Source organism: Doryrhamphus excisus, linkage group LG20 (assembly GCF_037039965.1).
Source record: "Doryrhamphus excisus strain RoL-2023G ecotype Guam linkage group LG20, RoL_Dexc_Guam_v1.1, whole genome shotgun sequence".
Taxonomy (NCBI): Eukaryota; Metazoa; Chordata; class Actinopteri; order Syngnathiformes; family Syngnathidae; genus Doryrhamphus; species Doryrhamphus excisus.
The window spans coordinates 5,049,952-5,077,940 of record NC_136376.1 but is presented as its reverse complement, the minus strand read 5'-3'; the positions used below and the strand labels follow the sequence as shown (position 1 = coordinate 5,077,940).

General features: G+C 41.0%; 1 protein-coding gene and 1 long non-coding RNA gene across 6 annotated transcripts; one reads left to right on the top strand and one right to left on the bottom strand.

Annotated features, from left to right (window-relative positions):
• The first annotated feature begins 89 nt into the window (after positions 1 to 89).
• Positions 90 to 21,153, top strand: LOC131108071 (uncharacterized). 5 transcript variants are annotated; one of them, XR_013630450.1, is made up of 11 exons: positions 90 to 130; positions 1,042 to 1,116; positions 1,306 to 1,414; positions 4,430 to 4,470; positions 8,334 to 9,623; positions 12,247 to 12,413; positions 12,778 to 12,838; positions 13,003 to 13,102; positions 14,000 to 14,092; positions 14,296 to 14,345; positions 15,194 to 19,635. It is a non-coding gene; the product is annotated as an uncharacterized LOC131108071 (long non-coding RNA). The 5 variants fall into 5 exon arrangements; XR_013630452.1 differs by lacking the exons at positions 90 to 130; positions 1,042 to 1,116; positions 1,306 to 1,414; ... (1 more) ...; positions 8,334 to 9,623; positions 15,194 to 19,635 and adding exons at positions 19,646 to 19,700; positions 19,781 to 21,153 and having other exon boundaries at positions 11,975 to 12,413; XR_013630451.1 differs by lacking the exons at positions 90 to 130; positions 1,042 to 1,116; positions 1,306 to 1,414; ... (1 more) ...; positions 8,334 to 9,623; positions 15,194 to 19,635 and adding an exon at positions 19,646 to 21,153 and having other exon boundaries at positions 11,976 to 12,413.
• Positions 7,414 to 11,999, bottom strand: six3a (SIX homeobox 3a). The gene is made up of 2 exons (XM_058058824.2): positions 10,939 to 11,999; positions 7,414 to 9,596 (listed from the first exon to the last, which is right to left on the bottom strand). Exons 1-2 carry the CDS (start codon positions 11,628 to 11,630, stop codon positions 9,404 to 9,406), a joined length of 885 nt encoding a protein of 294 aa, XP_057914807.1. The 5' UTR covers positions 11,631 to 11,999; the 3' UTR covers positions 7,414 to 9,403.
• Positions 21,154 to 27,989: the final 6,836 nt, after the last annotated feature.

The following is a 27,989-nucleotide window of genomic DNA, read 5'->3' as shown; positions in this document are numbered from 1 at the left end:
AGTTATGAAATGTTTAATTTATTTCACAGGTTCTTCTTCCTTGTATTTTTGTGCACCGTGATCAAGTATGTCCTTCCTTTTGATGACCACATATATAAATGGCCCCTGTTGTTTTCATTCAATGTGGCCGGCAAGTACAACAAATGTAGTAATGGTGTTCTGCTTTGAAAGAATGTTTTGACAAAGATGTGTTAAGATAATTTCATTTAATTCAAAGAAGGTCATCTTAAAGAAATACAACACAATCATATTAGAAATGTGGTGTAGGTGGTAGCTTAAATCTCATGTATATATTACTTATAAATTGCTCCAAATGAAGTAAGGGAAAACTAGTTAAACAATCCTGAAAGGTGAGTATATATATGGATTAAGTAGATTCAAACGTAGTTTTGAGTAAAATTTGCTAGCAAAGAGAGTACCTTTTGTGTCTAAGACAGTACATCTCAAGTAATATTAAAGAGTATTTTTAATTAAACAAATAATCCTTGCTGACAAGTAAATTTTACTTGAATATTTCCTAAGTGAAAGTTACTTTGGAATTGTACGTGCAATTTGTTACCTAGCTTTTTTCAAGTAAATGGCACTCCACATTTTTTTCCAGTGTACAGCAATATCACAAATCAGATATTGAAAGCATACATTTGTAATTATATATATGATTGTGACTTTTTGCACAGGAAAGGTCATGTACTTTAGTTGTTTTATAGATAAAATGCGTTGGTGTGCTCCTTGTTATCACGTGTTAGGCACACGATGCCCTCTGGTGGTGAATATTTGTCATGCCACCTCATTTTTCACACTTGTTTGCACTAAAATTCTACTTTGACTGATTAGTGTTGATGTATGCTGATTGACAGATCATTAAAATAAGTATTAATGGATCAATGTGTGTATTATTACTATTATGGTATTATATAGTAATTGATGTTGCACTACAGCCCCGGTATTGTTGGGACACTAATATCATGTTCAGTTAATTGATTAATTTTGCTGATGTGATTTGTCTGTGGATGAACTTTAATGTTGGTTTCTGTTTTCCAGGATGTGGACTTATTTGTTAATTGAGAAGACAGCAGCTCCTCTACAGTAAGACGTGTGTGAATATAATTGATACAGGTATGACTTACCACAAGATGGCAGCATACACTAATGGCAGCAGTAAACGTTGCATAAGTAATGCATGATAGCAGATGGCGGTGTTTGCATTATAGGAGCACAACATGACATTTAAATGACTGAATGAACTCTTCCTTTTATCCCACCTCTCTCTCTTTCTCTCTCATCTTCCTCCTGCGGGCTTTAAAGGCCATCATCACATCATGAGACATGTAAGACAGCAGCAGTACACGTGAGGATTCATAAAGACATTCTGTCCTGCTGACAGATTGGAATGTGGCGCCCCCTGCTGGTTAAGGTCAGAATTATCTGTAAGACATGTTAGCATACATGTAAGTACAGTACAGAGAAATGTTCCTTATTTTCAAATGCAGAGACACCACTGCTTTCTCAACCAAACTTGCTCAAATTTTACACCCATCTGCTTGTCAGTCCCCTTAAGGCAAGCGTGCCCAAAATGTAGCCCGGGCGCCCTTTACGGGCCATGGCTGTTTTTTTTTATTTGTCAGTGGCACATTGTACAAATATAATTTAAGTAAACTTAAAGTAAAGTAAGTAGTAAACTTTAAAAAAAATTTTAAACACAGTAAAAAGTCCAAATATTATGGAAAAAAGGTATAATCTCACAAGAAAAATCCATAAACAAAAGAATAACGTAATATTCACATCAACTGACGTCCTTTTACTAGCATAAAGTTGAAATATTAAAGAAAAAGAATCTCTTCAAAAAGATGTAACATGAGAAACAAAGAAAACGACGAATAAAGTTGTAATATTCGGAAAATTAGGGTGGGGAAAGTAAATAAATACATAAGAAAATTTGCAAGAGGAAAATTAAAATAGTTGGAAAAAAAGCTGTAATTTTATGAGAAAGCCCAAATATTAAGAGTAAAATGTCAGAATTATAGGAGAATAAACTTGTAATATTATGAAGAAAAATGTCATTTTAGTAGCATAGACTTCAAATATATGAAAGAAAAAAGTGTATTTTTAAATGTGTAATATGTGAAGAATACCATAATAAAATAATTAGATAATATAATACACACCATATTATTATATAAAAATATAATATATATATAAATAATATAATATAAATGTATAATATAAATATAAATAATATAATATAAAAATTAGTCAAGGCTACATGCCCCAAAGCTAAAGTGGCTGTTTAGCTGTGTGAGAAATTTCAAGTCCATACCATTTTAGGTGTTGAATGACAGCGCCACCATGAAGCGTATTCCTCAGAAAAATAATAGCACAGACAATACAATAGGAGTACATGTTTTGGCAAAGTTCTGCCTTTTTATGTCCCACAGTTGAGGAGTCGAAGCGTTACATGACATTCCGAAATGTGAGATTCAGTTGTTTTTCACATGCCTGTGTAAGCCCTGCTACTTTTTTGCAGCCCACCTTTGGGGTTGCAGGCCTAGCAGAAGGGTACATAAAGGGGTGGGCTATATTTACCCTTTCTGGACTGGACTGTACTCTTGCTGGACCAAGATAGTGTGAGCCAGAATGGAGGACGATGCTGAATAATGCATGTGTATAACCAACCGGGTAGTGGGGTGGGGGTGGGGGGCACCTCGGGACCTTGGGCCGACTTTAAAGTTGCGACTCATGTACAGGAAGGCATTAAAAATAGAACGAGCGGTCGGACAAAACAGTCGGTTTTAGCTGAGGGACCCCCCCCCCCCTCGCCAATGTGCTGGTTTATTGTATAGTAAGATATATTTTCATGCATCTTTTAACTCCATGCTCCTATGAAAGTCATTAAGATTCTTTTCCTCTGTCACATGGAACAGCAATGATGAATTATGAACAGGATCATGTGACTGCACAAGCAAAAGTATTGGGACAGCTGGTTGGATGTTGTACGTCCCCGGCAAGATGTTAGAATGTGTCTTTTTGGTATCTTTGTGAGGTCAGGGGTCACCGAGGTTGGACCTGAGATAGTTCTTCCACACCAGACTCATCCGGCCAATCACAGGGGACATATAGACAAACAACCATTCACACTCACATTCATACCTATGGACAATTTGGAGTCGCCAATTAACCTGGCATGTTTTTGGAATGTGGGAGGAAACCGGACTGCCAGGTGGAGATTCGAATCAGGTCTTCCCTGATCTCCATCCCAAATTTAGGACACTTCAGTAGCCACAAAGCGAGATAACACGTAGAAGTTCTATAGCTTCACTTAGAGTCCAGGCTTTGGTCCTCTGCTCCGACTTGTAGTCTAATGGCGGCAGTGGAGCCCATTTTGCCCTCCCCGTCTGTCTGTCAGTCAGCGTGTTCCTGCAAGGCAGGTCTCAGGGTATCGGTGTTCACACATGAAGCAGGGATGCGGGTTCCATTACAATCGTTGCACACATCGGAATCTCTGATCTTGCACTAAATGGAGAAGATGCTTCACTGTCCCAACATCATTTGACTTTTATGACATCAAATTTTGATGACTCACAGGACTTATGTGTGTGTGCGTGCGTGCGTGCGTGTGTGTGTGTGTGTGTGTGTGAAACTTCACTGGCCTGCCCTTGTGTGTCTGCTGCTAACGTGTGGCGTTCATGTCCCAACTGACATGAACTAGACACACTATGTGTATAGTCTCAACACAAAGTTGATATACAGTAGTTACATCCACCGAGGAAGTGCTTTTCTCTCATTGGCTGTTGAACGGTTTTTAATATCTCAACCTTTGATTGCTATCATTAAAATTCACACACTTTTTTTAAATCATAAAGTTGTGCAATTTTACTAAAATATGCAGTTTTTTCCCAAGAAAATGAAATCTAATTATGTATATTTACTTAGCGCCCAAAAACTGTGCCTAATATGTCTGAAAAATGAGTGCACATTTGAAAAATTAGAATTAAAATTTTTAAAATGAGTGAATTCAAATAAGCAGCTAAATTAGTTCATCATATCTCCGCTAGATGGCAGTCAAGGAACACGATTGGCTCTCAGCTGCTCTTTGGTCATAAAGATGCCCTCCCGCCCTCACAGCTTGCATGTGTTGTGTGTGTGTGTACAAAATTGGACTTTCTGCTGCCGTAATCCATGCCATAGCGTAATAAATGGGGGATGAATTGATAAGGGCAACCGAGTCCCAGTCAATCCCTGACCTTTTGTTTGCGCTTACTGTGCAAAATGCTCATACGTCACAGCAGGAGGCTTTGGCCTCTCTTCAAATTAATCAAATGTCTGTTATTGATGCTTTAAATGTGCTATGTGCATGTCAGAAATTCATCCATATTGGAAGAAATCATTGGACTATGTACATAGATATACACACATTTTTTTGTCATTTTAGGCTGCAGACAAGGTGGCAAGAGTGGACTGGAGTTGATTCGGGTGAGTTTATATCAAATGTTAATAAATCAATACAGTGTAAATGTTGCTTTGTGTAATGTGGTGGTACTAGGTTGATCTAGAAGTCAATTACCATGTGTCCTTAATGGGAATAATGTCAAACACAGGGCAGATGGCTGCATGCAGGGGGAATATGTTTTGCCGTTAAATGCCAAACATATGCTTGTGTTATATGCACGCATGTGTGTGTGTGTGTGCGTGCGTGCATGCGTCTGCGTGCATGTGAGTATAAGTGGCCGTGCGCGCTGTAAGAAGGCCTGAGAACGGCGGGAGAAAACACAGGTGCTCGGGCTCTATTTAAGCTGCTCAGCCCTCTGTCTGCTCGGTGTGCACAGGGCGAGAGATCACAGCTTGCACCCAGTGGCCTACACACACACACACACACACACACACCCTCCACCCATACATAGTGGATGCAAGGTTTATGCTCACTGGAGTATAAGCCAGAGCTGGGTTGCTTTCATGTTGTGCTTGTTTTAAAAAGGTGAGCCTGGTGCTATAGCGGTGCACGCTAATAGGCATTCTAGACTATTGCATAACACACATACACACACACACCACCACTACTATACATCTCTGCCCTTTAACCCCTCAGCAACCATTGAACAGAGAAACAATTAGCAAGTGCATGGTGTGTAATGTTGTAACTTGCCAAGTTGACTCCCACATGGCATCATATGACATATTTATATAAATGTTTGTTGTGTTATTGTAGTACACACTAGACACTTACTGGACATTTGATTAGCTACACCAGCCCCCAAAGGAGTCGTTTATTCATGCTATAACCCCCCATCCCCCAGCCAATACAGTATAACCTCTGCATTAATCATGAATCGGTGACAAATGTTTACAAGTTTTTAATGTAGTTTCATTACTTATATATTAAAATAATTGAATGTGACTGCACAAACAAGTCAATTTTTTAATAATATGAGATATTTCATGTTTTTATGCCATGTGAATGCCAAAATGATATCATAGTTTTATCCAAGTTAATGATTTTGCACTATTTCTCCACATATAGTACAAATATGCCCATCCCAATACGAGCAGAGATGTTAACTTATGCAATGTTTAATACCATCCGCGTACAAAATCTGCCTTCTTATTATCGTGCAGATTTGCACTGCATCCTACTGAGAGTTGTGCCAAATATTTGGGTGGAAGCCTCTCACAAATGAGTCAAAAGGGCAGATATATGGTGTCAATAAAAAACACGCGTCATTACCATGAACACAATAAATTAGGGATATCCAATATTGGCTTTTTTGCCAAATATGTCGATATTATCCATCTCTCAATTTACGATACCGATATGTGTAACAGGACGTATCTCCTGTGGTGGAATGAACACATATGTGTTGTATACAGCATCGGTTTTTATGATTGCAATACCAATATCAACTGATATTGTATTTTTTCTGTACCCATTATTATCGGACATGCCTACAATAAATGCTTTTGTTTACACTGGAGTGGGGCTACTTTGGGCTACCTAATGTTATGTCCCATGAGCAATAATGCATAATAAGGCCCGCCACTCTCATGTGAGGGAGAAAAATATCCCCCACCTGTCAAGCAGAAACCAAAAAAGGCTCATTGAGCATTAAGGAAGATACGTAGGTCCACCAGTGTCATTATTTGCACTGACCAGGAGCTGCTGCTGCTGCATGAATACACACCAATGGGCAAACTTCTGTGCAGTTAAGCGGTGAAATCCGAGAAAAAACAAGGGCAGGGCGAGTTTTTATCACCATCAGATTCCAACCACCTCCTGCCTTCCCTACATAACCCCCTTTGGGATGGGTATGTAGAACATTTATCATCATTTATCAAAGATACTTATTGTAAATCAATATGAGGAGGCTTTTGTGTAAAAAAAAAAAAAACCAAAACCTGAAACGTTTTCAAAAAACTGTTATACATTAAAATAGTAGGTTCTCGTCCATTAACTTTGGGATATTTATGTAAAGGAATTAGAATTTGTGTATTAACTACATCAATACAAGGAGTAAAAGTGTAAGAAGGCTTTTGTGTACCAAAATCACTACCTTTTCTCAATTTATTTCATATATACTGTAGTAATTCCTATACTTGGATTATACTGTTTATAGCTCATGCATCAATGACACTTTGATGAGGATGAGTAAAACATTATCTAATAAGTATTTTGTGTAACTTCTTGAGATGTAAACTTTTTTTATTAAAAAAAAAGTAATAGTGTAGTACCTTCCCCTATACATTAACTTATTATGGATATTTATGTAAAGGAATTATAAATAATGTTACAAAGACACTTCAATCAATATAAGGAGTCAAAGAAATGAAAGAAACTGTAGAACTATTGAATATGCAAGATAATAATAGTTTGCCATACATGAACTTTGCCTACAGCTCATTCATCAAAGACTATTAAAACAATATAAGGAGTAATTAAAGATAAAAGATGCCTTAAGGTGTAAAAGAGATTAAAATATGTCATACTAGTAGTAGTGTAATGTTCGACACCCCGGTTGTCTCACATTCTTGTCGTTGACTCTCGTGTAAGTATCACACACACAGATTACTCCTCGCTAAGTTCTTTTGTGTGCTGATCCATATTTGACTTGACAGATCACGAACACGACCCCCACCCTACCTTGCCCCCCCCCCCCCCCCCCCCACACACACACACATACACACACACTGTTCATGACCCCATACAGAGACGAGCACACACACGCATACACTTTTAGACGTATGTTTGGAGTGACACGCCCAAACCTCCATGATGCCCTCATTGGTCAACAAAAACATATTTAGCACATTTTAACACTGTGCTAAAAAAATCACTAAATCCTAATTAAGATACTTGTATGACCATATTTCACTCCACAAAGCTCAGTTAAATATTTAAAAGTGGACTAATGAACAAGTGAGGCACCCTTAATGCTTATTTTTTATTCACGAGTGGCTCATCTCTCCTAATAACAATCTCTAATGATAATAAAAGTTGCCTGTACTGTATTTGGGAAATATTATTGAGTAAATAATATTATTAAATAATATTTTATTGAATAATAATTTTTATTTGAGAGCTTCAGACTTGAATAACTTGTGTGTATAGTACTCAAAAAGATATTTCGATTTTAATCATTTCAGTAATGATAATCGACGTCAGTGGTCATTTGAATGTCTTCGATACTCGCTTAGCATATAAAAGAAAAAATTTTGTCCAATTAAATATTGTTAGTTAGAAATTACGTTTAGTGAAAATGGGTCCTATTCTTTCCATTAAAATATGCTGTCTCCTCCTTATGCATCTCATAGTTAATCTTTCATTTTCATTATTTTGGCCCCCAAAGAGTACAGTTGCCAGGTAGACTTTTCCTAGTGTGTGTTTAACACCATTTTTGCTTTTGGGACAGCCTTCAAAAACACCCACACACACACACACAAATGCTGCAAGTGTCCTGTAACAAACTGTAGTGTGATTGCTTGGAGATTTAGCCGCAAAAAAAGAGACTTGCAGGGGAGAAATCCCCCCTCTTTTTCTGAGGAGCAAAGAGGGGGGGAAATGCTTGTCGTCCCGGGAAGAAAAGCTCTTTTGAGAGGGCCACAATGGCAGATTGGGCCAGGGGAGGAGTCCCATCGCGATTAGGCCATTTAATGGCGCGTTTACTTAATTTCTGCATTCACCAGCAAGCGTAAACAAAAGGGGGAAATGGCACTCAGCATTTTTAAGTGCACGGTCGTTGGTCCGAATGTGTGCAGCATAGGTCACATGTGTTGGGAATGTACCTATTTCAATGAACACAGACGCAAATAAGAATTAAGTCTTTTTTGTTCTTGTGTGTTTCCAGCTCCAGGAAAAGAGGAGAGGAGGAGAAGAGGAGGTTTTTTAGGTGAGTTGACAGTGTAACCTGCATGGTGCTTGCAGCCTTAAGCCAGAGATGAGCGTTAATGCCCCCACAATCCAATAATGATCCAATATGAACATGTGTTTAGCCACTTATCATGCAGCTCTAAGCGGATGGGGAAACATTTCATTTACATTTTATATTTCATTATTTAAAAAAAAAAACACTATTATAGGGTAAATATTTTTAGGGGCAACTATTGTGATATGCAACAACAACAAACGGGCCCTCAGCACTGAAGTGGTTTAAGTTTTCAACAAATATTTTATGTAGGAACACCAAGAAAAGTGAAGGAAGGGGGGATAGAAAAGAGAATGAGACGAGAGGAAGAACAAGAAGGGCAAGGTGGGTGGCGGGGGCAATAATTATGTACAAGCATATTTCTACACGTATATTACACAGCGGGAGAATGATGGCGTTATTTTCGACATATTATATACATCATTCCATATAAAATTTTGAAAATAAAAAATAAAAATCTGATACAGTCATCAACATATTTTGACCCCACAAAGGCAGTGACAGGATATTTTTTTTCTTTAAAAAACAAAAACAAAAAGGTGCTTATATACGACTTGAAATGATTGTCTGATGAACACAAAAACAACAAAAAAAGGGAAAAAACGGGATTGCATCTTGTCTGCGTGACGGCTGCTTCAGCAACATCATCATCATCATCACAAAAAAAGGTGAAAATGTTAAATTCCCTCTGATGGATGCTTCTGATGGAGGATCATCTTGCACTTTGGATGCAAAATGAAGAAAATCAAAATATTCATGCAAGTAGTCTAGTGGGGGACTTTGATGAGGAGGCGTGTGTCCTTTCTGAAAGCGCTTTTAATAAAAAAAACGTGCTTTATCTCTTTTTATTCAATATTTATATCAATCGGTCCTTTCCCCCCCATCCTCGATATTTCATAAGTCTTTTTTTTTCCTTTCAGGTCCGTTTTCCCTGTAAATATTTCTCTTTTTTCTTATGTGTTTTTTGTGTGTTTTTGTGTTGTTTTTGCGTATCATACGTCGCACTCCGAGTCACTGGAGGTGACGGACAGAATGGAGGTTCCGGTGTCGACTCGCTCCGTCATACTGGACACGCTGGTGGTGGGACTGGCCGCGGTGGAGGGCGACTCCGCCGAGCTGTGAGGGGTGAGGCCGGCCTCCGAGAGGGACCTCATGCCGGCGGGTCCTATTGCTTGGTGCTGGAGCCTGCATCGGACAAGTGAGAGGAAGGGGGTGAGTTTTTTGCAGCAAAATGAGAGAAATGGCAATTAGACTTTAGAAGGCTCCCTCTTTTCACCACGGACACCCCTCCTCACCGTCGTGCCCCCTCCTGAAAAATAAGGGTCGCCTTTTCTTTGCACCCCCTAGCCGGCCCCAGCCATGCATGCATGCCTCCATCACAAAACACTGCACTGTTTGGAGCGAGTGTCCCCCCCCAGAACACACACATGAATATGCTGAAATTAAACACATTTCTCAAATATCTGCAATATTTGGTGCACTAATCATATTTTCTATTCCTCCCTACTCCGTCAACCAAAATAATCCTGCATTTCCCCCCCATTATGCTGTGTGTTGCATGAATGAGTGACGTGGTACTTTATTGCAATCATCCTAAATGTTTATCCCCAATCCACTCATCATCATAAACTCACCGTGGCGGGATAATGTCAGTGTGGAAATCTATCTCTTCATTTAGCAAAAGCATTAGAAATAGTCTTCATATGGCTTAGCTCATCTCCAGCATGTGTGTGTATGTGTGTTTGTGTGTATGTGTGTCTTTTTAATCAACTGTAGCATTTTTTATTAGTGGAATGATACCACACTTAATGTTATGAATATAGCCTCTATTCATAAGGATTTAAGTATTAATATCAGTAATATAATCAGGGATAATCTTTCTTATAACAATGCAGGGTGACATTTAAAAAAATGATAAATGCAGTTAAAAGTGTGAAGTGGGAGATGAAATAAATATTACCGTAACTGTTGTAATAGACACACAATGTGGGATTTACTTTGTAAACAATTATTTAAAGGTGGAGAATAATTTTGATCACAAAACTATTTTTTTAATGTTAGATTATTTTGAATCAATAAGGGTTATATTGTCCAAAATGTATCAAAATATAGTAATACAATAGGATCATATTCACTGATAGTAAGAAAATATAATAATAGTCACCTAATTCTGCAAAACCACAACAGAATAATTTCTTATTTTATCATTTTATTGTTCTTGTATGTTTACATTGCATATATTGTTTGCTTATGATTAAAAGCCATAATGTGCAAGTTCAATGAAATAGCAGTGCAGTAGATGCACGAAATGTTTGCGCCACTTTTGGACGTTTAAAGCAGATTACCTTGTGTGTTTTTATGTTTTCTTTTGCTGACGATTGCCAGCGATATGGGGCGGGCTTGCAAGTCCACTTCAGCCGGGCAGCCTGAGCACTCTACCCCGGTACTCTGGAGCCCATTTTTTGTAACCCGCGTATTTGTGTCCTTTTTTCGAGTGGAAGTAAAGAAGAAGAGCAAATCCACCAACCTGTTCTTGGCCGCCGCGGCTCTGTCTCGTTGCCTCCGGTTCTTAAACCAGTTGCCGACCTGTGTGGGAGTGAGTCCAGTGGCTTGAGCCAGTTCCCTTTTCTTGCTGGGATTCGGATAGGGGTCCTGCAGGTACCACTCCCTGAGCAGGCTCCGCGTCCGCTCCTTGAAACAGTGCGTCTTCTGCTCGCCGTCCCAGATGGTCCGAGGAAGCGGGAACTTCTTCCTCACCCGGTACTTGTCCACGGGACCCAGAGGGCGTCCGCGGAGTTTCTCGGCCTCCTGGTAGTGCGCCTCCAGCCACATGGCTTGCAACTTGCCGTGCGAGTCCTTGGTGAACTTGTGGTTCTCCAGGATGTGGTAGAGGTCCCTGAAGTTGCCCGTGTGGAAGGCCACCACGGCCCGGGCGCGCAGGATGGACTCATGCTTGTTGATGGCCTCGCACGCTCCGGGGGCCACGGGCAGGGACCAGAGGAAGCGACCCAGCCGCTCGATGTCCCCGGTCTCCTCCAGCGTCTCGCAGACGCTCGCCACCTGCTCCGGGGAGAAGTTGAGGGTGGGTAGCTGGAACATGGACAAGTCTTCCGGGGACCGGGCAGCGGGCGCGCTGTTCGCCAGGAGCAGGGGGCGATCAGCGAAGTTTGGCAGGAAGAAATGGGAGGGATAAAGCTCTAAAGGCGATCGGAAAACCATGGAAATGACCTGAGAGACGAACCAAAATTATGGAGAAAAAAGAGGGGGCGAATCGCCCGACGAGAGCCACGGCGAAGTTGCTCGAAAAAAAAAGGAGATCGAATGATTCAATGGCTATCGCCTAATGACACCAGCCTCATAATATCTCCCCCCTAAATCCGCCGTTGAGTGTAGCATTGAAACATTTTGTTTCCCTTTTCTATTGGTCTTCTTGGTGTCGCTGCGCCGTTGCCATGGCAGCGCTGCCAATCACTGTCAAGCGTGCCAATCATTAGCCAGTACGTAGCGAGAGGCTTTCACCACCAGTGCCGCGCACACGGGGGGTTATCAGAGTCTTCCATCTCCACGGCAACCCCCCCGCCCCTCCCTCCGTCTATCCCAGCCTAACATCCGTAGCCTTCTCCGCGGAATGAGCAATTAGAGGGTGGAATATTATTGCCGTCTTTAACGAGGCTCCTCCAAGCCGGAAAAAGGGAGGACGCGCAGCCTGCAGGAGGATGGAGGGAGGCGACTCAGGAGGCTTTAAATCGCAAATGGCTCGCAACTCGGGAGGACAAAGCAACATTTCCGTGCCGATTTTCTTATTTATTTGTTTTATTTGTGTCTTTTTTTGCAGTTGAATTCAGGTCAGGATGGGGCACCGTATAGAGGCCGGCTTTCCCTCCACGGTCACCGGCTGCTGCGGGTCCCGGTGCAGGCTGAACTCTGACGCCGCTCACCCCCGCCTCTCGGCGCGGCCCCCTTCGTTTACAAGCCCAAATCTTTATCAATACTCGATTAAAGGCAAGTCAAGTGCTCGAAAACTCACTCATGGGAGCACTTTTGAGCAGCCGGTTGATCCGCTAATGCTTTAAGACACGATCCATGTCCACATCCTCGGTCACAGGACTCGGCTTTAGTGCGGTAGCCGAGGCGGTGTGATTTTCATGTTTGCGGCTCATATTTAGACAGCGTGTTAAAATCGCGCCGGGGCGAATAGTGGCGCGCATTGTGAGAGCTGAGCTGCTGCTGCGTGGGGGCCGTGCACGATTCGAGACGCCTAATCTCACCTTCCAGAAAGCTGACATAATGATCCTAAGCCGCATTTGCTGCAAAATCATTCTGGAATTCAAAACTCCCCCCCTTCTCTCTCTTTCTCTCTCTCTAGATGTGCACCTTTTCCTGAGCTGACCACAGACTGAAGCTTGGACTGGACACAAGTCAGTAAAGTGAGTCTAGACTTATCCTCTTGTGCGTAAATGCACCCATTACGCGTGGACGTTTACGCAGCAGAGACATACTACTACTTGCAAACATCATTGTGACCACGCAGCTGCAGGATAAGGATATTTGTGTTCTTTATTTGTATGTGTGTGTCTGTGTGTTATGTTAGGACCCGACCTGTCCACTTTGTTACTCTCCTGAAGCTCATCCAGGAAGGGTAATTCCAAGTGGCATCGTTTGGAGAAAGCTCCCTGGACTGGAAGTAAAAGGCTGGTATTTTCACGCTGGGGTTAAAGCCAAGCCTCATACACACACACACACACACACACACACACACACACACACACACACACACACACTAAATGAAGTTACAAGTGAAGGCTTAGCACCACTAGAGCCTAATATGCAAAGCCTCCTTACCTGACTGGCTCTCCTGGTGCACCAATTTAGGTGTCCACCATTGAAAGCAAAGCTGCAGGTATTATCTAGCATTATGTTTTAGTGGAGCCTCTCTCTCTCTCTTTTTTGGGGTGGGGTTGCCCCTCGCAGGCAATTCGGAAATCACTCCTATAGAGTGGACAAGAGGTGAAATGCAAAACCTGAATGGAGGGAGTGAGGGGAGAGAATGGGGAGTGGGGCATGGGAGTGCTAATTCACATTCTTTTACGCGCCTTTTGTTTACGTTAAGCATGTAATTAACACCCCCCCAAACAAGTTTATTCACCTGCCGCTAATTGTGTGTTTATCCGAGGGCTTACTCAATGTTCGGAGCAGCGGGGGGGGGTGGGGGTGGGTGTTAGTCTTGAATGCACAGGCAGTGCATTTATTTATGTTGAGTGTAACACAAACACTGCAGTGTTGATTGCACGCATGGGACGTCCAACTCTTACACATATAAGTTAAAAGTGCACTCATTCCGTAATTAATATAACATTCATCCGATGCGGCTTGCTTTGCGACACTCGGGAGCTCAATGATGGCTGTTAATTGACCAATTAGTGCTTTTATTGCAAGGGCCGTCCTGTTCCGTGTATACGGCAAATAAACAAAGCTGCTGTGACGTCATCGGTGAGGGAGGAGTGCAAAGACAGGAGAAATGTGTCAAAGTGAAAAGAAGGTAGCAAGTTTTATTTGTGACCTCTGTGTGTGTTTGTGTGTGCATGCAGATGTGTACGTGCACGCCCCTCCCTGACGCGCGTGCACACAGGAGAGAGACAGCCTGCGTGGCCACAACGTGCACATAAAGCAGCACAGCCACGGTAAGTAAAGACTGAATTAGGACTTATTCATTATTGGACCGCTTCCTTAACTTGTGTATTTACTTATTGCATGCAAGTGTGTGTATGTGCATGGCATTTTTTTTGCATGATTAAATTAAAGGATTTATATTTTTATGGCTGCATGAAGATTTTTTAAATATGTATTTATTATTTGTACTTTTTCTCCTTTGGTTCTGGTCTAGTTTGTAGTTGAACCATCGTGGAGAGGACTCAATGCAAAGAGCGTCACCATGTGAGTATTGCCGTTTTAAAAAATGATTAAAAAATGTTTAAAAAAATATTGAAACACTTAAAATTATGAATTTCATTATTTTTTTCAATTTAATTCTGAGCTGGTAACGTTAAGTTTGCAGGTTTTATTTGAGAATGTGTAGATTCGTTGTGATAACTTTATTTATTATATTATTATTATTATTATTATTGTTATATAACTTTTTTCATAATTTTACAAAACTTTATTTGTCTGCATGTTACATGTGCAAAATGTATATATTTTTAAAAGGGCTTTTTTAAAAGGGTTAGTAAAAGTAAAAGTAAAACATTTGACTTTTTTGTTGCTTAATTTTGTTATTATTTACATTATGTACATTATTTACATTCATATTTCCTGGAGGTCATAGTGACGCAGCTATTTTGAAGCCTAATTTCATATCATCCTATTATATTGTACGTGCATTATGCATAAAGGCATTTGAAGAGCTGCAGCCCTCAAAATATAAACGCCACAAACCACAACAACTTGGAATGAGGCTAATATATATATTATATATCCTATATTTACACCCAAGTATTAAAGCAGAGTTTCAAGCCAACTTTCTAAAGTCCCCCCCCTGCTCTTGTGCTGCTGTATAGTTTGCATTGTGTGCTCTCATTAGGGGGACTTCCTGGCAGGGCAGGGCGCTTGTATCGGAGCTGTCCAATCAGTGCATTTACACGGCTTGTTAGCGACAGTTAATGAGGGCTCCTCCCCCTCTTCGCTCCTTCTTCCTCTCCTCAGCATTAACATTCATACCTTGTGTCAACTTCTAATGAAGCTGCCAGCAAAAAGCCTCCAAGTTTGAGTTGCATCTTTCACTGCAGGTCTGCATGCTTTTGTTTCTCATCATCGTCATCATCGTCATCATCATCATCGGCGTGTGTAGAGTCGGGTGAGCTGTATGATGCATGCATGACAGATCCGCCATTGTTGCCTGAATGAGGCTTGACATGTTGCCTCTGCAGACGCGAGTTCACTTTTGCAAAACGGAGGGGGCGGTGCCCTCTGTCAGGCCCCTCCCTCTGCAACCACCCTCCACCTGCCACCCCCCACCCCACCCCTTCTCCCTGTAGCACCACCACAGCCATAGCATCCGCACATCAGTGCCCTTCAATTCAGGTACAAACAGTGGCGAGTGGTGGACCCCCCCTTCCCCCCACCTCCAGAGACACCACTTAAAAATCAATTAGGACTCCTCTGGCACCATGACACAACCAGGTGGCCTAGCTCCTACATTTTGGATTACAGATAGAGTGCTTACAGTATTTGACTTACAGGACATCATTTTTTATTCATTATTAATAAGCTCATGGAATAGTTTCCAAGATTTCAAAGTTCCTCATTGGCTCATGATGTGATAAGTCAAATTGTCAGAACTTTCAAAAGAGATGATACCCCAAAATGGCCATTTTTATTATGGAGAAAATGAGATTACTAACACATATTGTTATTTAGCTCTACTGTGCCTATTATTTATAGGATGTGATATAATAGTTCCAGCTCTTGATACAGGAAAAAGCATGAGCATTTTACTTTATTTAGCTTGACAAATTCCATGAAAGTACACATTTATACTTTAACATGTCTGAAAATGAGTAGTAAGAAGTTAAATAAAGATTTCATAAATATATCAAGTCATTGCAGTCTTTTCTAATGATGTCTTTTTGGTGTAGAGGGAGGAAGTGGTGGAGGAAGGGGAATTCTTCCCATGCAGGCCTGCTTGTTCAGTCTTCCAGGTAGATGGTCTGATGCGGAGACATATAAATATAGCATATATATATATCAGATGAATAGCCTCCAGCTTTACATATGAGGCTCGGTGTCATCTTCCATCCAACCGATCCCTTGGGACTTTTTGGAGAAGTTAAAAAGAAAAACTTCAGCACTGTGTGTCTGTGTGTGTGTAAATGAAGGTTAGTTAATAAATCTTACTGTTCTTAAATATGCTTTAATTAATGAGCTCATTTTTAAATTAGTTTAGGAGGTAACTTATGACTTTTTATGACTTAAATTTTTTGGGGGGGCATGACTTTAATGACATAACTATGAATTTTAATTTTTTTTAATTGCTTTGAGTACTCATGTTGCTACTTTTTTGGGGTCTATTTCTAATACTTTATCCCTCTTATATATGAGGTCAGCAAAATATAAACGGCTGTAATGGTGCAATAGACAATGTTGTTAAATTAATACTTAATAATAAAAACTGACATCTTTGTAAAGAGACATTTTTTTTTCAAACAGCCCTTGTACTGGAATTTATTGGATAGTAATCAAAATTCACACATTTTAACTTTTAAATAAGTTTATTCGACGTCATGATGCAATCATTTACAGTCATAATTATTAATAGTTTCATATTTTCTTTATTTAATGCATGTCAAGAGCGTGATTATACAATTTATAATAAAGATAAAAGATAGATAAATAGCTAGTTTTAGTTCAACTTTAGTTACTTAACAATAATACTAATAATAATTACATGAACCTAAATCAAAATAATGTTATAATAATTGAGATCGTCGTTTCCCAAGGCTGAACGACGTCATTATTCCTGTGTGCGTGTGTGTTATATCTCAGTTCTTGTTGTCCTAACAGTATCAGTACTTTGTATCTCTCCCCACGCACACCCACCGACTGCCATTGAGACCATCGTGTTTTCATTCGCTTGGTGGGACTCGAACACGGACACACACACACACACACACAATTTCTTCCTAAAAGCCACACACATACTTTACTGGTGGTCCTCTGACTCACACAGACTTATTATCATCCTCTGGTGTTGCAAGTCCTTTTCTTATACATGTTATGCTTATTATTATTATTATTATTTTTATGCGTGCGCGTGTGGCAGATGTCACTGCGAGACCACGATGTTTACGTCGCGTGGATTTAAGCAGCAGCCATTATCCATCCTTATCAAACATTCATGCGTGGCAGCTGTGTGTGTGTGTGTGTGGCAAGGACCCCACCCCCAAGTCTCATCTCAGGCGCCCACGACCTTTTTACACCCATTGGCCGGTTGACTTATCCTCTTTTAACATTTAACACATAAACACCCTCGACTTTGGAACACACACGCACACACAAACACACACACACACACACACACACACACACACACACACTGTGCATGCCAGAAATCCACTCCCAGTTACACCTTCACTCCAATCAGATCTCGTCCAGTTATGCTGCATAAAAAATATAATAATGCTGACTTGGCTTCATCATACTGAAAGTTTTGCTTACACACACAGACCTCTATGGCTGAATTATTATTGATATATTATAAGATATATATTATGATATACATACTACTGGTCCTACTGGGATGACTGGAAAAATGCGAAATAATAATTGGACATTATAGTGAATGGGACGCAAGGATAATAATGAATGACAAATAAATACACAATCCAGTCATTGCAATAGTAACTTCCATTGACGCCTCCTTGGGGTTCATTTGATTGACCCCCATTTAATTAAGGCCCTTAAAAATAGGACGACATTACCTTAGTGAAAATAGAAAAATAAGCTGAAATTATCATTAAAAAACATAGAAATAATGAATTAGGAGGCTTCATTTTGATATTTCGATCACATTTTTTACGTTAGTTGTTTCATATATTCATATGCCCTCTATAATGCATTTAGTATAATCGAATATGAAATTCAATTAAAAGTATTTCTTTTTTTAATAAAACAAAGGAAATTATAATATATCTAATATATTATAATATATTATAGTAGAATGTGTAGGGTACATTATGTGAGAGGTGTGTTGTTGCAGCATCATAGAGTATTTTCTCCCCCCCCCCCCGCACCCAAACAGTGCGTGTGAGTGAGTGTCGTGCAGAGGTAATGGGAAGTAGTCGGAAGGTGAGGTCGTGGGTTCACGGCGGGGTTAAAGAGAGCCGTCCACGGCTCCTATTTGACCCTCAAGCACTCCTCCACATGGGGGCTTCCTTCCTATACAGGAGGATGCTTCCACGCACATTTTTGCACCTCCTGTTTGTTTTTTTTTTCTTTATGACATGCGCATACCCCCCCTCCCAACCTCACCTCCACCCACATACACACAGGAAAACATCCAGCACCCCCCACGTCATTTGACATCCCTGAGAAATCTTTTGTGTTTTCCAGTTTATTTTTAGCCTTGCATGCAACCGGTTGGTCGACCTGCAGCAAACCAACTAACCAACCCCCTCAAGGCTTTTGGATTACATCACCAGGAATTATTTCTGTTCTATAAAAAAACACTTAAAACTATAAACTATGGCCAGCATCAACCGTACAATCAGATATCATTTTATAACAATAATTATAGGCTGTAAATTCATATTTGCTGATTTAACTGTCACAGCCAGGCCTTGGAAATTGATCAAAGATATGCTACTGATAAAATGCTAATGTATTATGACACAAAACCATGAAAAAAATATGTACATTCTCCAGCACCTATTTGTAATTACCATTAAACAAACTGTTTTCACCAGATATCAAATATTAGCAGATATGAAATATCCCAGAAAGTAGGCCTATTCCGACTATGAATGAAAAGTTGCAGCTGCTGTAAGTCAACCAGCACTTGACCTTTCACCTCAGGCATATTCGGCCTCTAATGCCCTTTAAAAATGATCCTGGAGCAAAGAAACCTTTGAATGTTTGCATGAGATTGTCAGTAAAGTCCATGCTAATGCTGTTTGTGCCTGACACCTTCTGATTGGGCTTCCATATTCTCAAAGTGAAAGCTATAATGTGACTATTTCCTGCGACACAAAATAAAATATACATTTGATCTTTACCTTGGCGTATGTTTTTATTTCATGTTTTTTATTTTATTTGATTGCATGATGCAATCTTGCTAAATGTGTTACATGGCATTGATTACCAAGGGTATCCATTTCCACTAGCATGATGGCATGGATATATTTCACCTCTTTAATGACGATTTTTACAAATATTTGCGTTGTTATTGTTACATTGTTGATATTGTCATATTTACGTGTTGTTGGAAATTGTTTGCAAACTCCATTAGCACCATTAGTAGTTTTTGCTTTTGTTGCACTTGTAATAAAAGGGAATAATTGTATTTTTTTTCTAGTATTGTTAAATATGTATTGTATTAACATTCAAGTAAAAACGATGACTACTTGGTATCGGCTTGATAACAAAAGGTGCCATATCGGCCTGTTAGATGAAACATATTTGAGAAAGTATTATTAGGGAACGTGATCTGGGTTCATCATACTGATGATGTGTTGTTCCAATAGTAATCCTGCTGGATGAAAACTGGATGAAATGATATGAGTTTGGCTTAGGTAAAAGGTAAATTAACAGTTCATTCAGAAATCCAAGTAAATGATGCTCTGCTGTAATTCTATCCCATAAAAACTCCATCTGAACAGAGTGTGACATCTTCACTATGAGTCGAGATCTCTGCACTGAGGGAATCAAAGACCTGCAAGGTCAACGGGATGGCAAAATGAAAGAGCGACGATGAGGAGGAGACATCACATATCCTCAAAGTGGGTTCTCATGGGTTGTATGTTGGCACTAAGACCGCCTGTTTGATTCCGGCCTCCCCTCATCTCGTCCTCCTAACCACCTTGTCTCAGTCTTTTTGTATTTACTGAGAATGAGATGGCCACACTGCAGACAGTCGCGAGAGTCTGGTCGTCTGCCTATCGCCGCCTTGCCATGACACCCCAGGAGAGACACACACACACATGCGCACACACACACACACACACTTGGCTGTCAATGAGTCTATCAGAAAGGCAGGTAGACAGCTGGGTGTTACCCTAAATCCTTTCCGCTCTCTCTTCCTGTCCCTCTCCTCAGTCTCCTGCCGGCTGCTCCCTTCCTCTTATTGGATGCATTAGTGAGCCCACACACACTAAAAACACCCCCCCACCCCTCCTTAAAAAAATAAACTGTCCCACTGGTGTCTTTCTCTCTCAATCAGACCTCGTGCAGCACCACTTCACCCCACAGGGCCCACATTCTCCACATGGCTGCATGCCGGATGCTTTGTCACATCCTTGGAAAGACAGTACCCCCCCCCCATCCACTGACTCATCCTGCAAGACTGGTTTCCCATCAGCCCTTTGTTTGGCTGGCTGATGACCTCACCACGATGGGGACAAAGACGTATCAGGACCCTGGCCTTGACACCTACAGGAACGTGAAAATGAAAATGTCTAAATGTGACAAAAATGACTAATCCTCTTTCTGCTTTTTTTCTTGGTGATTTTCAACTAAAATGGGGGTGTCCAAACTGTTTGTGTAAACGGGATGAAAACATTTTGTTTGCAGGAGTTATGTTCTTAGGCCGTCCACAAATAGCAAATAAACAGGAGTAATTCAGAACATTTACATTTTGACACTTTAGTATTGAAGTTAGTCTTTATTTAGTTTAGTAATTGTCATTTTATTACTTTTTTTATTTATTAATTTTATTAATTTATTACTTGCTGCCAGTGGTGTCAGTAGGCCTATTTTAGGGCTGCTGTCCCCTAAATAATTTGATATTTTTAATTGATTTTTATTGATTTTTTATTAATTTTTTTTTGCAAAAAAAAAATCTGACAAATTTTATATAATAGGTCAAAAGCAGGCTAATACTAGCCTACTACTACTACTAGTAGTAGTAATAGTAATAATCAGAAGAAGAATAATGATGATAGTAATAATAATAGGCTAACTAGTGACGCCCCTGCCTGCTGCACCGGGGGTCCGGAGGACTGAAATTTTACGTATGTTGTATGTCGAGCATGTATAGCATATTTAACAATAAAGTTGACTTTGACTTTAACAAAACTTGGATTATGCTGCGTTCTTCTCCAATTTTGGATCAATATTTGCAATAAAATTTACTGTTAGATTAGATTAATCCCCAAAGCACTCACCATCTTTTTTGAATTGCCATTGTTCACTCAAAACATAACAACCTAAATGCATAAAAGAACCCCGGAGCTAAAGATAGCCATTTGTCAAATAAAAACATTAAAAAAAACCAACTGTACATGTGTTGTCATTGTAACGTAACATGTCGTCCATATTCTATTCTGTGTTTGCTAAGCACAAGAAAAGCCCTCAATGGAAGCCATGGTGACGATGCCTGGCGTTGCCTTGACTAACAATTACAAGTAAAACACACCAAGTACTTGTGTTACATTTAAATCCCTCCCTCTCTTCCTCATGTAGCTTAGCATCGAGCTCTTCGTGGTCTTTCTTATATTGTTGTTATGCTATAAAATCTAATAATTTTTTGCACCTGCTTACTATAGTACCCTTAAATCCTGCTTAGGTGTAACTTTTTGGAACGCCCACATTCGTGTACTTGAAGTAGCAGCATTTGTGTGCGTGTGTGCGTGCTGGCCAATCCTAATCCTCCATTTCCAAAAGCGGTTGCTAAGGTTACAAATTACCTTTGGTGCTGGTAAGTGGTTTCTTTCATGACACTGGATGCCCTAATCCTTTTTTTTTTTTTTTTTTTTTACTGAATACATATTTCATTTAGGATTAGCACAACAACGGATACAGTTGTTCTTGCAATATTGCCACAGCTCTTGCTTTGTCTCAGCACTTGCGCGTCCCAACACCCAATGCATTAATACAAATGATAACTCCACTTTTATTATTTCATACAAAACTCTCATGATGTGACTTAAAATGAAACTAAAAATTGAACATAATAACTGAAGCTAAATCAAAATACTTCCGAATTAAAGATTTTGAATACAGAATATTAACATGCAAACGCCGCACACAAACTCCCAAGCGGAGAATCAACTGTGTGGCCTACATGCTAACCACTTGACCACCGTGCTACCCAAGTGTTAAGACGCACCTTTTAATTAATAAATGGTTTGATTAAATCTCTTAATTGTTCGCACTGGGAGATATTTTGGATGATGCCTAAAAACCTGGTAGTTTGTCCAGACAGTATTTTTGAATTCCTCAAAAATGTGAATAAAAATGCATTGGATTTAATCACTAATGAGAAATATAATGCTAATTTGTTATGTTTGGAACCCACAGCTTAATTCAAACCCCCCACCCAAAACTATGCAGTCATCCCTCGTTGATCGTGGTTAATTTATTCCATACCCGATAGTGGATTTTCAAGAAGCAGGATTCAATATTAACAATTTTTTTTTAGAGCTCTCTTGACATGAAGTAGCACCCCTATAGTCACCTTTACACTCATATTACCAAGTATAGTAGACATTAAAAAGGCATAATAACTCACACGTTTGCACTGGAAAGCTGCTTATTAAAAAAATTCAGTAGTCCACCTAAATCAGCCATCATTTATTCATAAATGTTAAAAAACATCTTTATTTGAGATTTGACAGCATGCTATGCTATTCTGTCACTTATATGTATACCTTCATACATCCATGCACTCATGCAGACAGTCCTGACTCTCCAAAGAACATCTTTCCTCTTTGTTTCATCTCTTCCATCAACTTGAAGAACCTGATCATTTGGTTTTGCTGGCTCATAACATGTCGATTCTGGGAAGACCAAGACGGGGAAGCATGTGGATCCACATGCTCATTTCTTCAACGCTGATCATCTGGATCTCGCTCTGATGTGTGAATTCTTCAAAGACTCGTCAATGTACTATGAAAAGTATTCCAGAGGATTCCAGTTTCTACAAATTGGGGGGTCCGCTTGGACGTCGGGAGGCCTGGGTAGCAGAAGTTGGAATCTATGAGTCCCACAAACAGTCAATGAGGTGATAATGAACATAATATCGTACCTGCTGATCTGGAGGATGAAGGTGTTCCTGTTCATCTTTGTTGGTCAGGTCGTCTGATGATCCTCCTTGCTTCGTCTTCTGAGCTTTCCCGCTCTTTTCCAGCTGGAGAAATTAATAACTACATTCATTCATTTACATAGGAAATGTATTAAATATGTTTATTATCCTACAAAGGGGCAGAAATGGAACACAAACTACAAACTACCAGATGATAACTGATTGTCATCGCTCGGATCGGCGCATCTCCGTTGCTTCCTCCTGACTCCTCCTCTTCCTCCTCCTCCTCTTCCTCCTGTGTGCGGCAGCGTGGAGAAGAAGCTATTAAAGTGGCGGCAAATGGCTTCTTGGGTGACATTTGCTGACATTCAAGGAAGTGCATTTATCAGTGTAGTACGGTTCACCTTGGTGAATGAAGTCCATTTGTGCAGCCATGATGGCCCAGTCGCCGTCGCTCACTCTCTAGACCCCCCCCCCCACCCCCCCTCCCTCAGTCCTAAGTGGAGGCCACGTGCACGGGGGAAATGGCGAGGTGGCGTGCGGCTTTCTCAGCGGCTCTCAAATGTCATGACGGAGAAATGGGGAAAAAAAAATCTTTAATGGGCTAAGTGTAGCCTCTCCTGTCGTGACTTGTCAGGTAATCAGAAATCTCCTCACTCCCCCTCACCTCAAGGGCCGCGACACACCACTAATCACTCCATAAAACAACCCGAGACGGGAGGAGAAGGGACAGGAAGTCTGCGTCTGATAGCGTCGTCTTCACTCATTGGAGAGGCTGCCAATGTTTAGCCTGGTCATTATTGTTTAAGCCCAACATGACACCTTTTTTTAAAAAAAAAAATAAGTGGTGCACATTGCATGTAAGTGAAGGCATGGCTGACTCCATGAGAACAAGGCAACAAACCTGCTGACCCCTGACACTTCTCCATGACTCATGTTGGATATTATACATTGTTTTGTGTTCTTATTCATGTATGATCATGGTTATCATAATTATTATAGTATTGTTGCATGCGCTCAAAATGTTTAAAAAGTATTGATACACACACTGGGCTGCATGGCGGCCTAGCGGTTAGCACGCAGGCCTCACAGTTAGGAGACCCGACTTCAATTCCACCCTCGGCCATCTTTGTGTGGAGTTTGCATGTTTTCCCCGTGCATGCGTGGGTTTTGTCCGGTTTCCTCCCACATTCCAAAAACATGCTAGGTTAATTAGCGACTCCAAATTGTCCATAGGTATGAATGTGAGTGTGAATGGTTGTTTGTCTATATGTGCCCTGTGATTGGCTGGCCACCAGTCCAGGGTGTACCCCGCCTCTCGCCTGAAGACAGCTGGGATAGGCTCCAGCGGTAGAAAATGAATGAATGAAGTCATTATATTATGAGGAAAAGAGCTGCGCGACGGTCGAGTGGTTAGCATGCAGACCTCACAGCGAGGAGACCCGAGTTCAATTCCACCCTCGGTTTGCATGTTCTCCCCGTGCATGCGTGGGTTTTCTCCGGGTACTCCGGTTTCCTCCCACATTCCAAAAACATGCTAGGTTAATTAGCGACTCCAAATTGTCCATAGGTATGAATGTGAGTGTGAATGGTTGTTTGTCTATATGTGCCCTGTGATTGGCTGGCCACCAGTCCAGGGTGTACCACACCTCTCGCCCAAAGACAGCTGGGATAGGCTCCAGCACCCCCACGGTAACCCTATCCTTAATCCATACAGTAACCCTAACCCTTTATCCCAAACTGTAATCATAACAACAACCTAATGATAACCTAACCCAAACCCAAGGTATAACCCAAACCCTAACCCAAACCCAAGGTATAACCCAAACCCTAACCCAAACCCAAGGTATAACCCAAACCCTAACCCAAACCCAAGGTATAACCCAAACCCTAACCCAAACACCAAGCATAACACAAACACACACACAAAGAATGCTAGCCATACAAAAACACCACCATATTATCTTCCTGTAGGCTAAATGTAAAGACCAAGCAGAAGTGACAAGACAAGCTCTGATTGGTGGATTTGACCTTTTTTTTCTTCTTCAATACAATTTCTATATTTTGCATCCATCTATTGATTTTCTATACTGCTGTCCTCACGAGGGTCTGTCTTTGATCTGTTCTGAAAATCTATATTTCGTATGGAATGAGCTCTATTTTAAAAAGCTGGGTTGTCACACAGGAGTACGGCACGTTTACCACATGTAGTTTGACTGACATTTTGGCGTTAAAACAGCATTGCCTTGAAATGAGAGCGTTGAAAGCTATCATCATCGCTAATGTTTAGTATATTTACATCTTTGGGAGGATGATTGCATTGCTCAAAGCTAATCATTCAGTGTCATAGAAAACAATACAACAGAGACGTTTGATCATTCGCCGATTCGAGGAATTTAACGGTAGAACCTTGATTGAGCCACAAAAGTCGGAATTATGGTGCCTGACAGACGTCCTCTGGTGTTTTGTCGGATTGGAAAAGCAGAATGGATCGTGAATGGATCTCCAATCGACGACCCTGAGTCCTGCGTTCAGTGAGCCTGAAACGTCCAAACTCTGCGGCGAAATCAACCGTTTGCGTCTCTATTCTGCATTCCTGTCAGCGCCTTCATCACCAGCTTATTAAGTTCCGCCCGTCCCCCCCCCGTGTTTATGCGTGTCCCTGCCCTCCCGTCGTCGCCCCGAGGCGACCGTTCTCGCCTTTTAGCATAACAAGCGTGCGCCTTGCCGTCCGGGGTCCATGGTCATTATTCAGCACCCTGCAGTCCATGCATTCCCAAGTACCTCCCCCGGGTCTCGGGTGTCCCGCAGGGCGCTGTTGTGGGCGCAGTTTTCATTAAGACACTCATTTTGCACACACTGTGATTTGCATGCGTTCTTTTAAATAGTTTTAAAAAGCGAGGGCCCCCCTTGCATTAAATGGCGCCCCAGTAGAACTATTAAGTGGAGGGACAAGCGGGCGTCTGCTTGTGCCATTTCAATTCCGGCACGATGGGACGGCGCCGCTTCGGCCCCCGTTGTGGACGCCAGCCCGCTGCTTAGCATTGCATCCTGTTTGCTTTATTGCTTTTGCACATCTTTTATGATTACACACACTACACACACACATACGCCATCCCGAGCGCCATAGCGGCTGCCACGCCCCTTCGTCCAACTCAAGACAAATTAATTACGTTCCTCTTGAGGTAGAAACAATTACAATTGCATCTCCTCGGTGGAGCTTCACGGTCGTCTTTGAAGCAAAGTGCTTGACAGTCTAATCGCCGTGACCCCTTCAGAGGTGATGCGTCGCTCCCTTCTGATAAATGAATAATTACAGAACCTAACATCTTTACTTATGGCGACATCCTTTGTGATGAAGGGACTTGTTTTATGATAACATTTTTAACTTCTGTCTCCAAAAGAAAAACAATTGCATCCATTTTCAACAGTGAAACGCTCCAAAGTCCAACACGCTGAGGTTCAGTTCCTAATTTGACTATATTTGTGTGAAAATCTAGAAGCTAAACTATCATCATGCTGGAGCCGATCCCGGCTGACTTCAGGCGGGAAGCGGGGTACACCCTGGACTGGTGGCCAGCCAATCACAGGGCACATATAAACAAACAACCATTCACACTCACATTCATACCTATGGACAATTTGGAGTCGCCAATTAACCTAGCATGTTTTTGGAATGTGGGAGGAAACCGGAGTACCCGGAGAAAACCCACGCATGCACGGGGAGAACATGCAAACTCCACACAGAGTCCAAGTGGAGACTCGAATCCAATGTAATCCAATATATCCAATACTCGAATCCTGACTGTGTGGCTAACATGCTAACCACTGCTAAAAATCATTCATTCATTTCCTACAGCTTATCCTCACAAGGGTCGCAGGGGTGCTGGAGCCTATCCCAGCTGTCTTTAGGCGAGAGGCGGGGTATATATATATATATATATATATCACTATATTGACAGTTACTGTGGTACCCATTATGTCATTGTATGGTCATATCACCTCGTACTACAGTATGTGAAAAAAAAACTTAAACTATATTAGGAAAGCAGGAAGTGAACAAATGTTACAGTTACTGATTGTAAAAGTACCAAATGGAAGCTTTGCTTTTACAATTTGGAGTCGCCAATTAACCTAGCATGTTTTTGGAATGTGGGAGGAAACCAGAGTACCCGGAGAAAACCCACGCATGCACGGGGAGAACATGCAAACTCCACACAGAGATGGCCGAGGGTGGAATTGAACCCTGGTCTCTTAGCTGTGAGGTCTGCGCGCTAACCACTCGACCGCCGCGTCACCGCATCAAAATGTTATTGTTAAAATGTTAATGTTATTATACATAAATATTTATATATAAAGTGTTCAACTTTAGAGGTAATATTGTGAATATGTGAACTAATGCATTTCATGTTTGCATAATGAGATTGTCTTTAAGAGTATAACAACCGACCCAATAAGCCTCATCAGTGACGACCTTTTTGTGTGATGCCAGCAAATGAGCTTTCTAAACACAAACACACACACACACACACACACACATATACACACACCATGCTGCATTATTTGCTATGTTTGTGAAGCTTTTATGTACTTTAAACTATTGTAAATAATAATAGGACATGCAGAGAGACTTTGTTTGTCCTGAGATGACACTTCTATCAGCCTCATGCACACAGACGTCCGCGTGTCCCAGATTAGGACACAGAAAAGCACTTAATGGATGCACTGCCTGGGGACCGTGTGGACAAGATATGTGGTGGCCTTTTGTGATATGCCTCACACACACACACACACACACACACACAGTCCTAAGAGACAGGTCTCACTCTTCGACGTGGAGACGACTC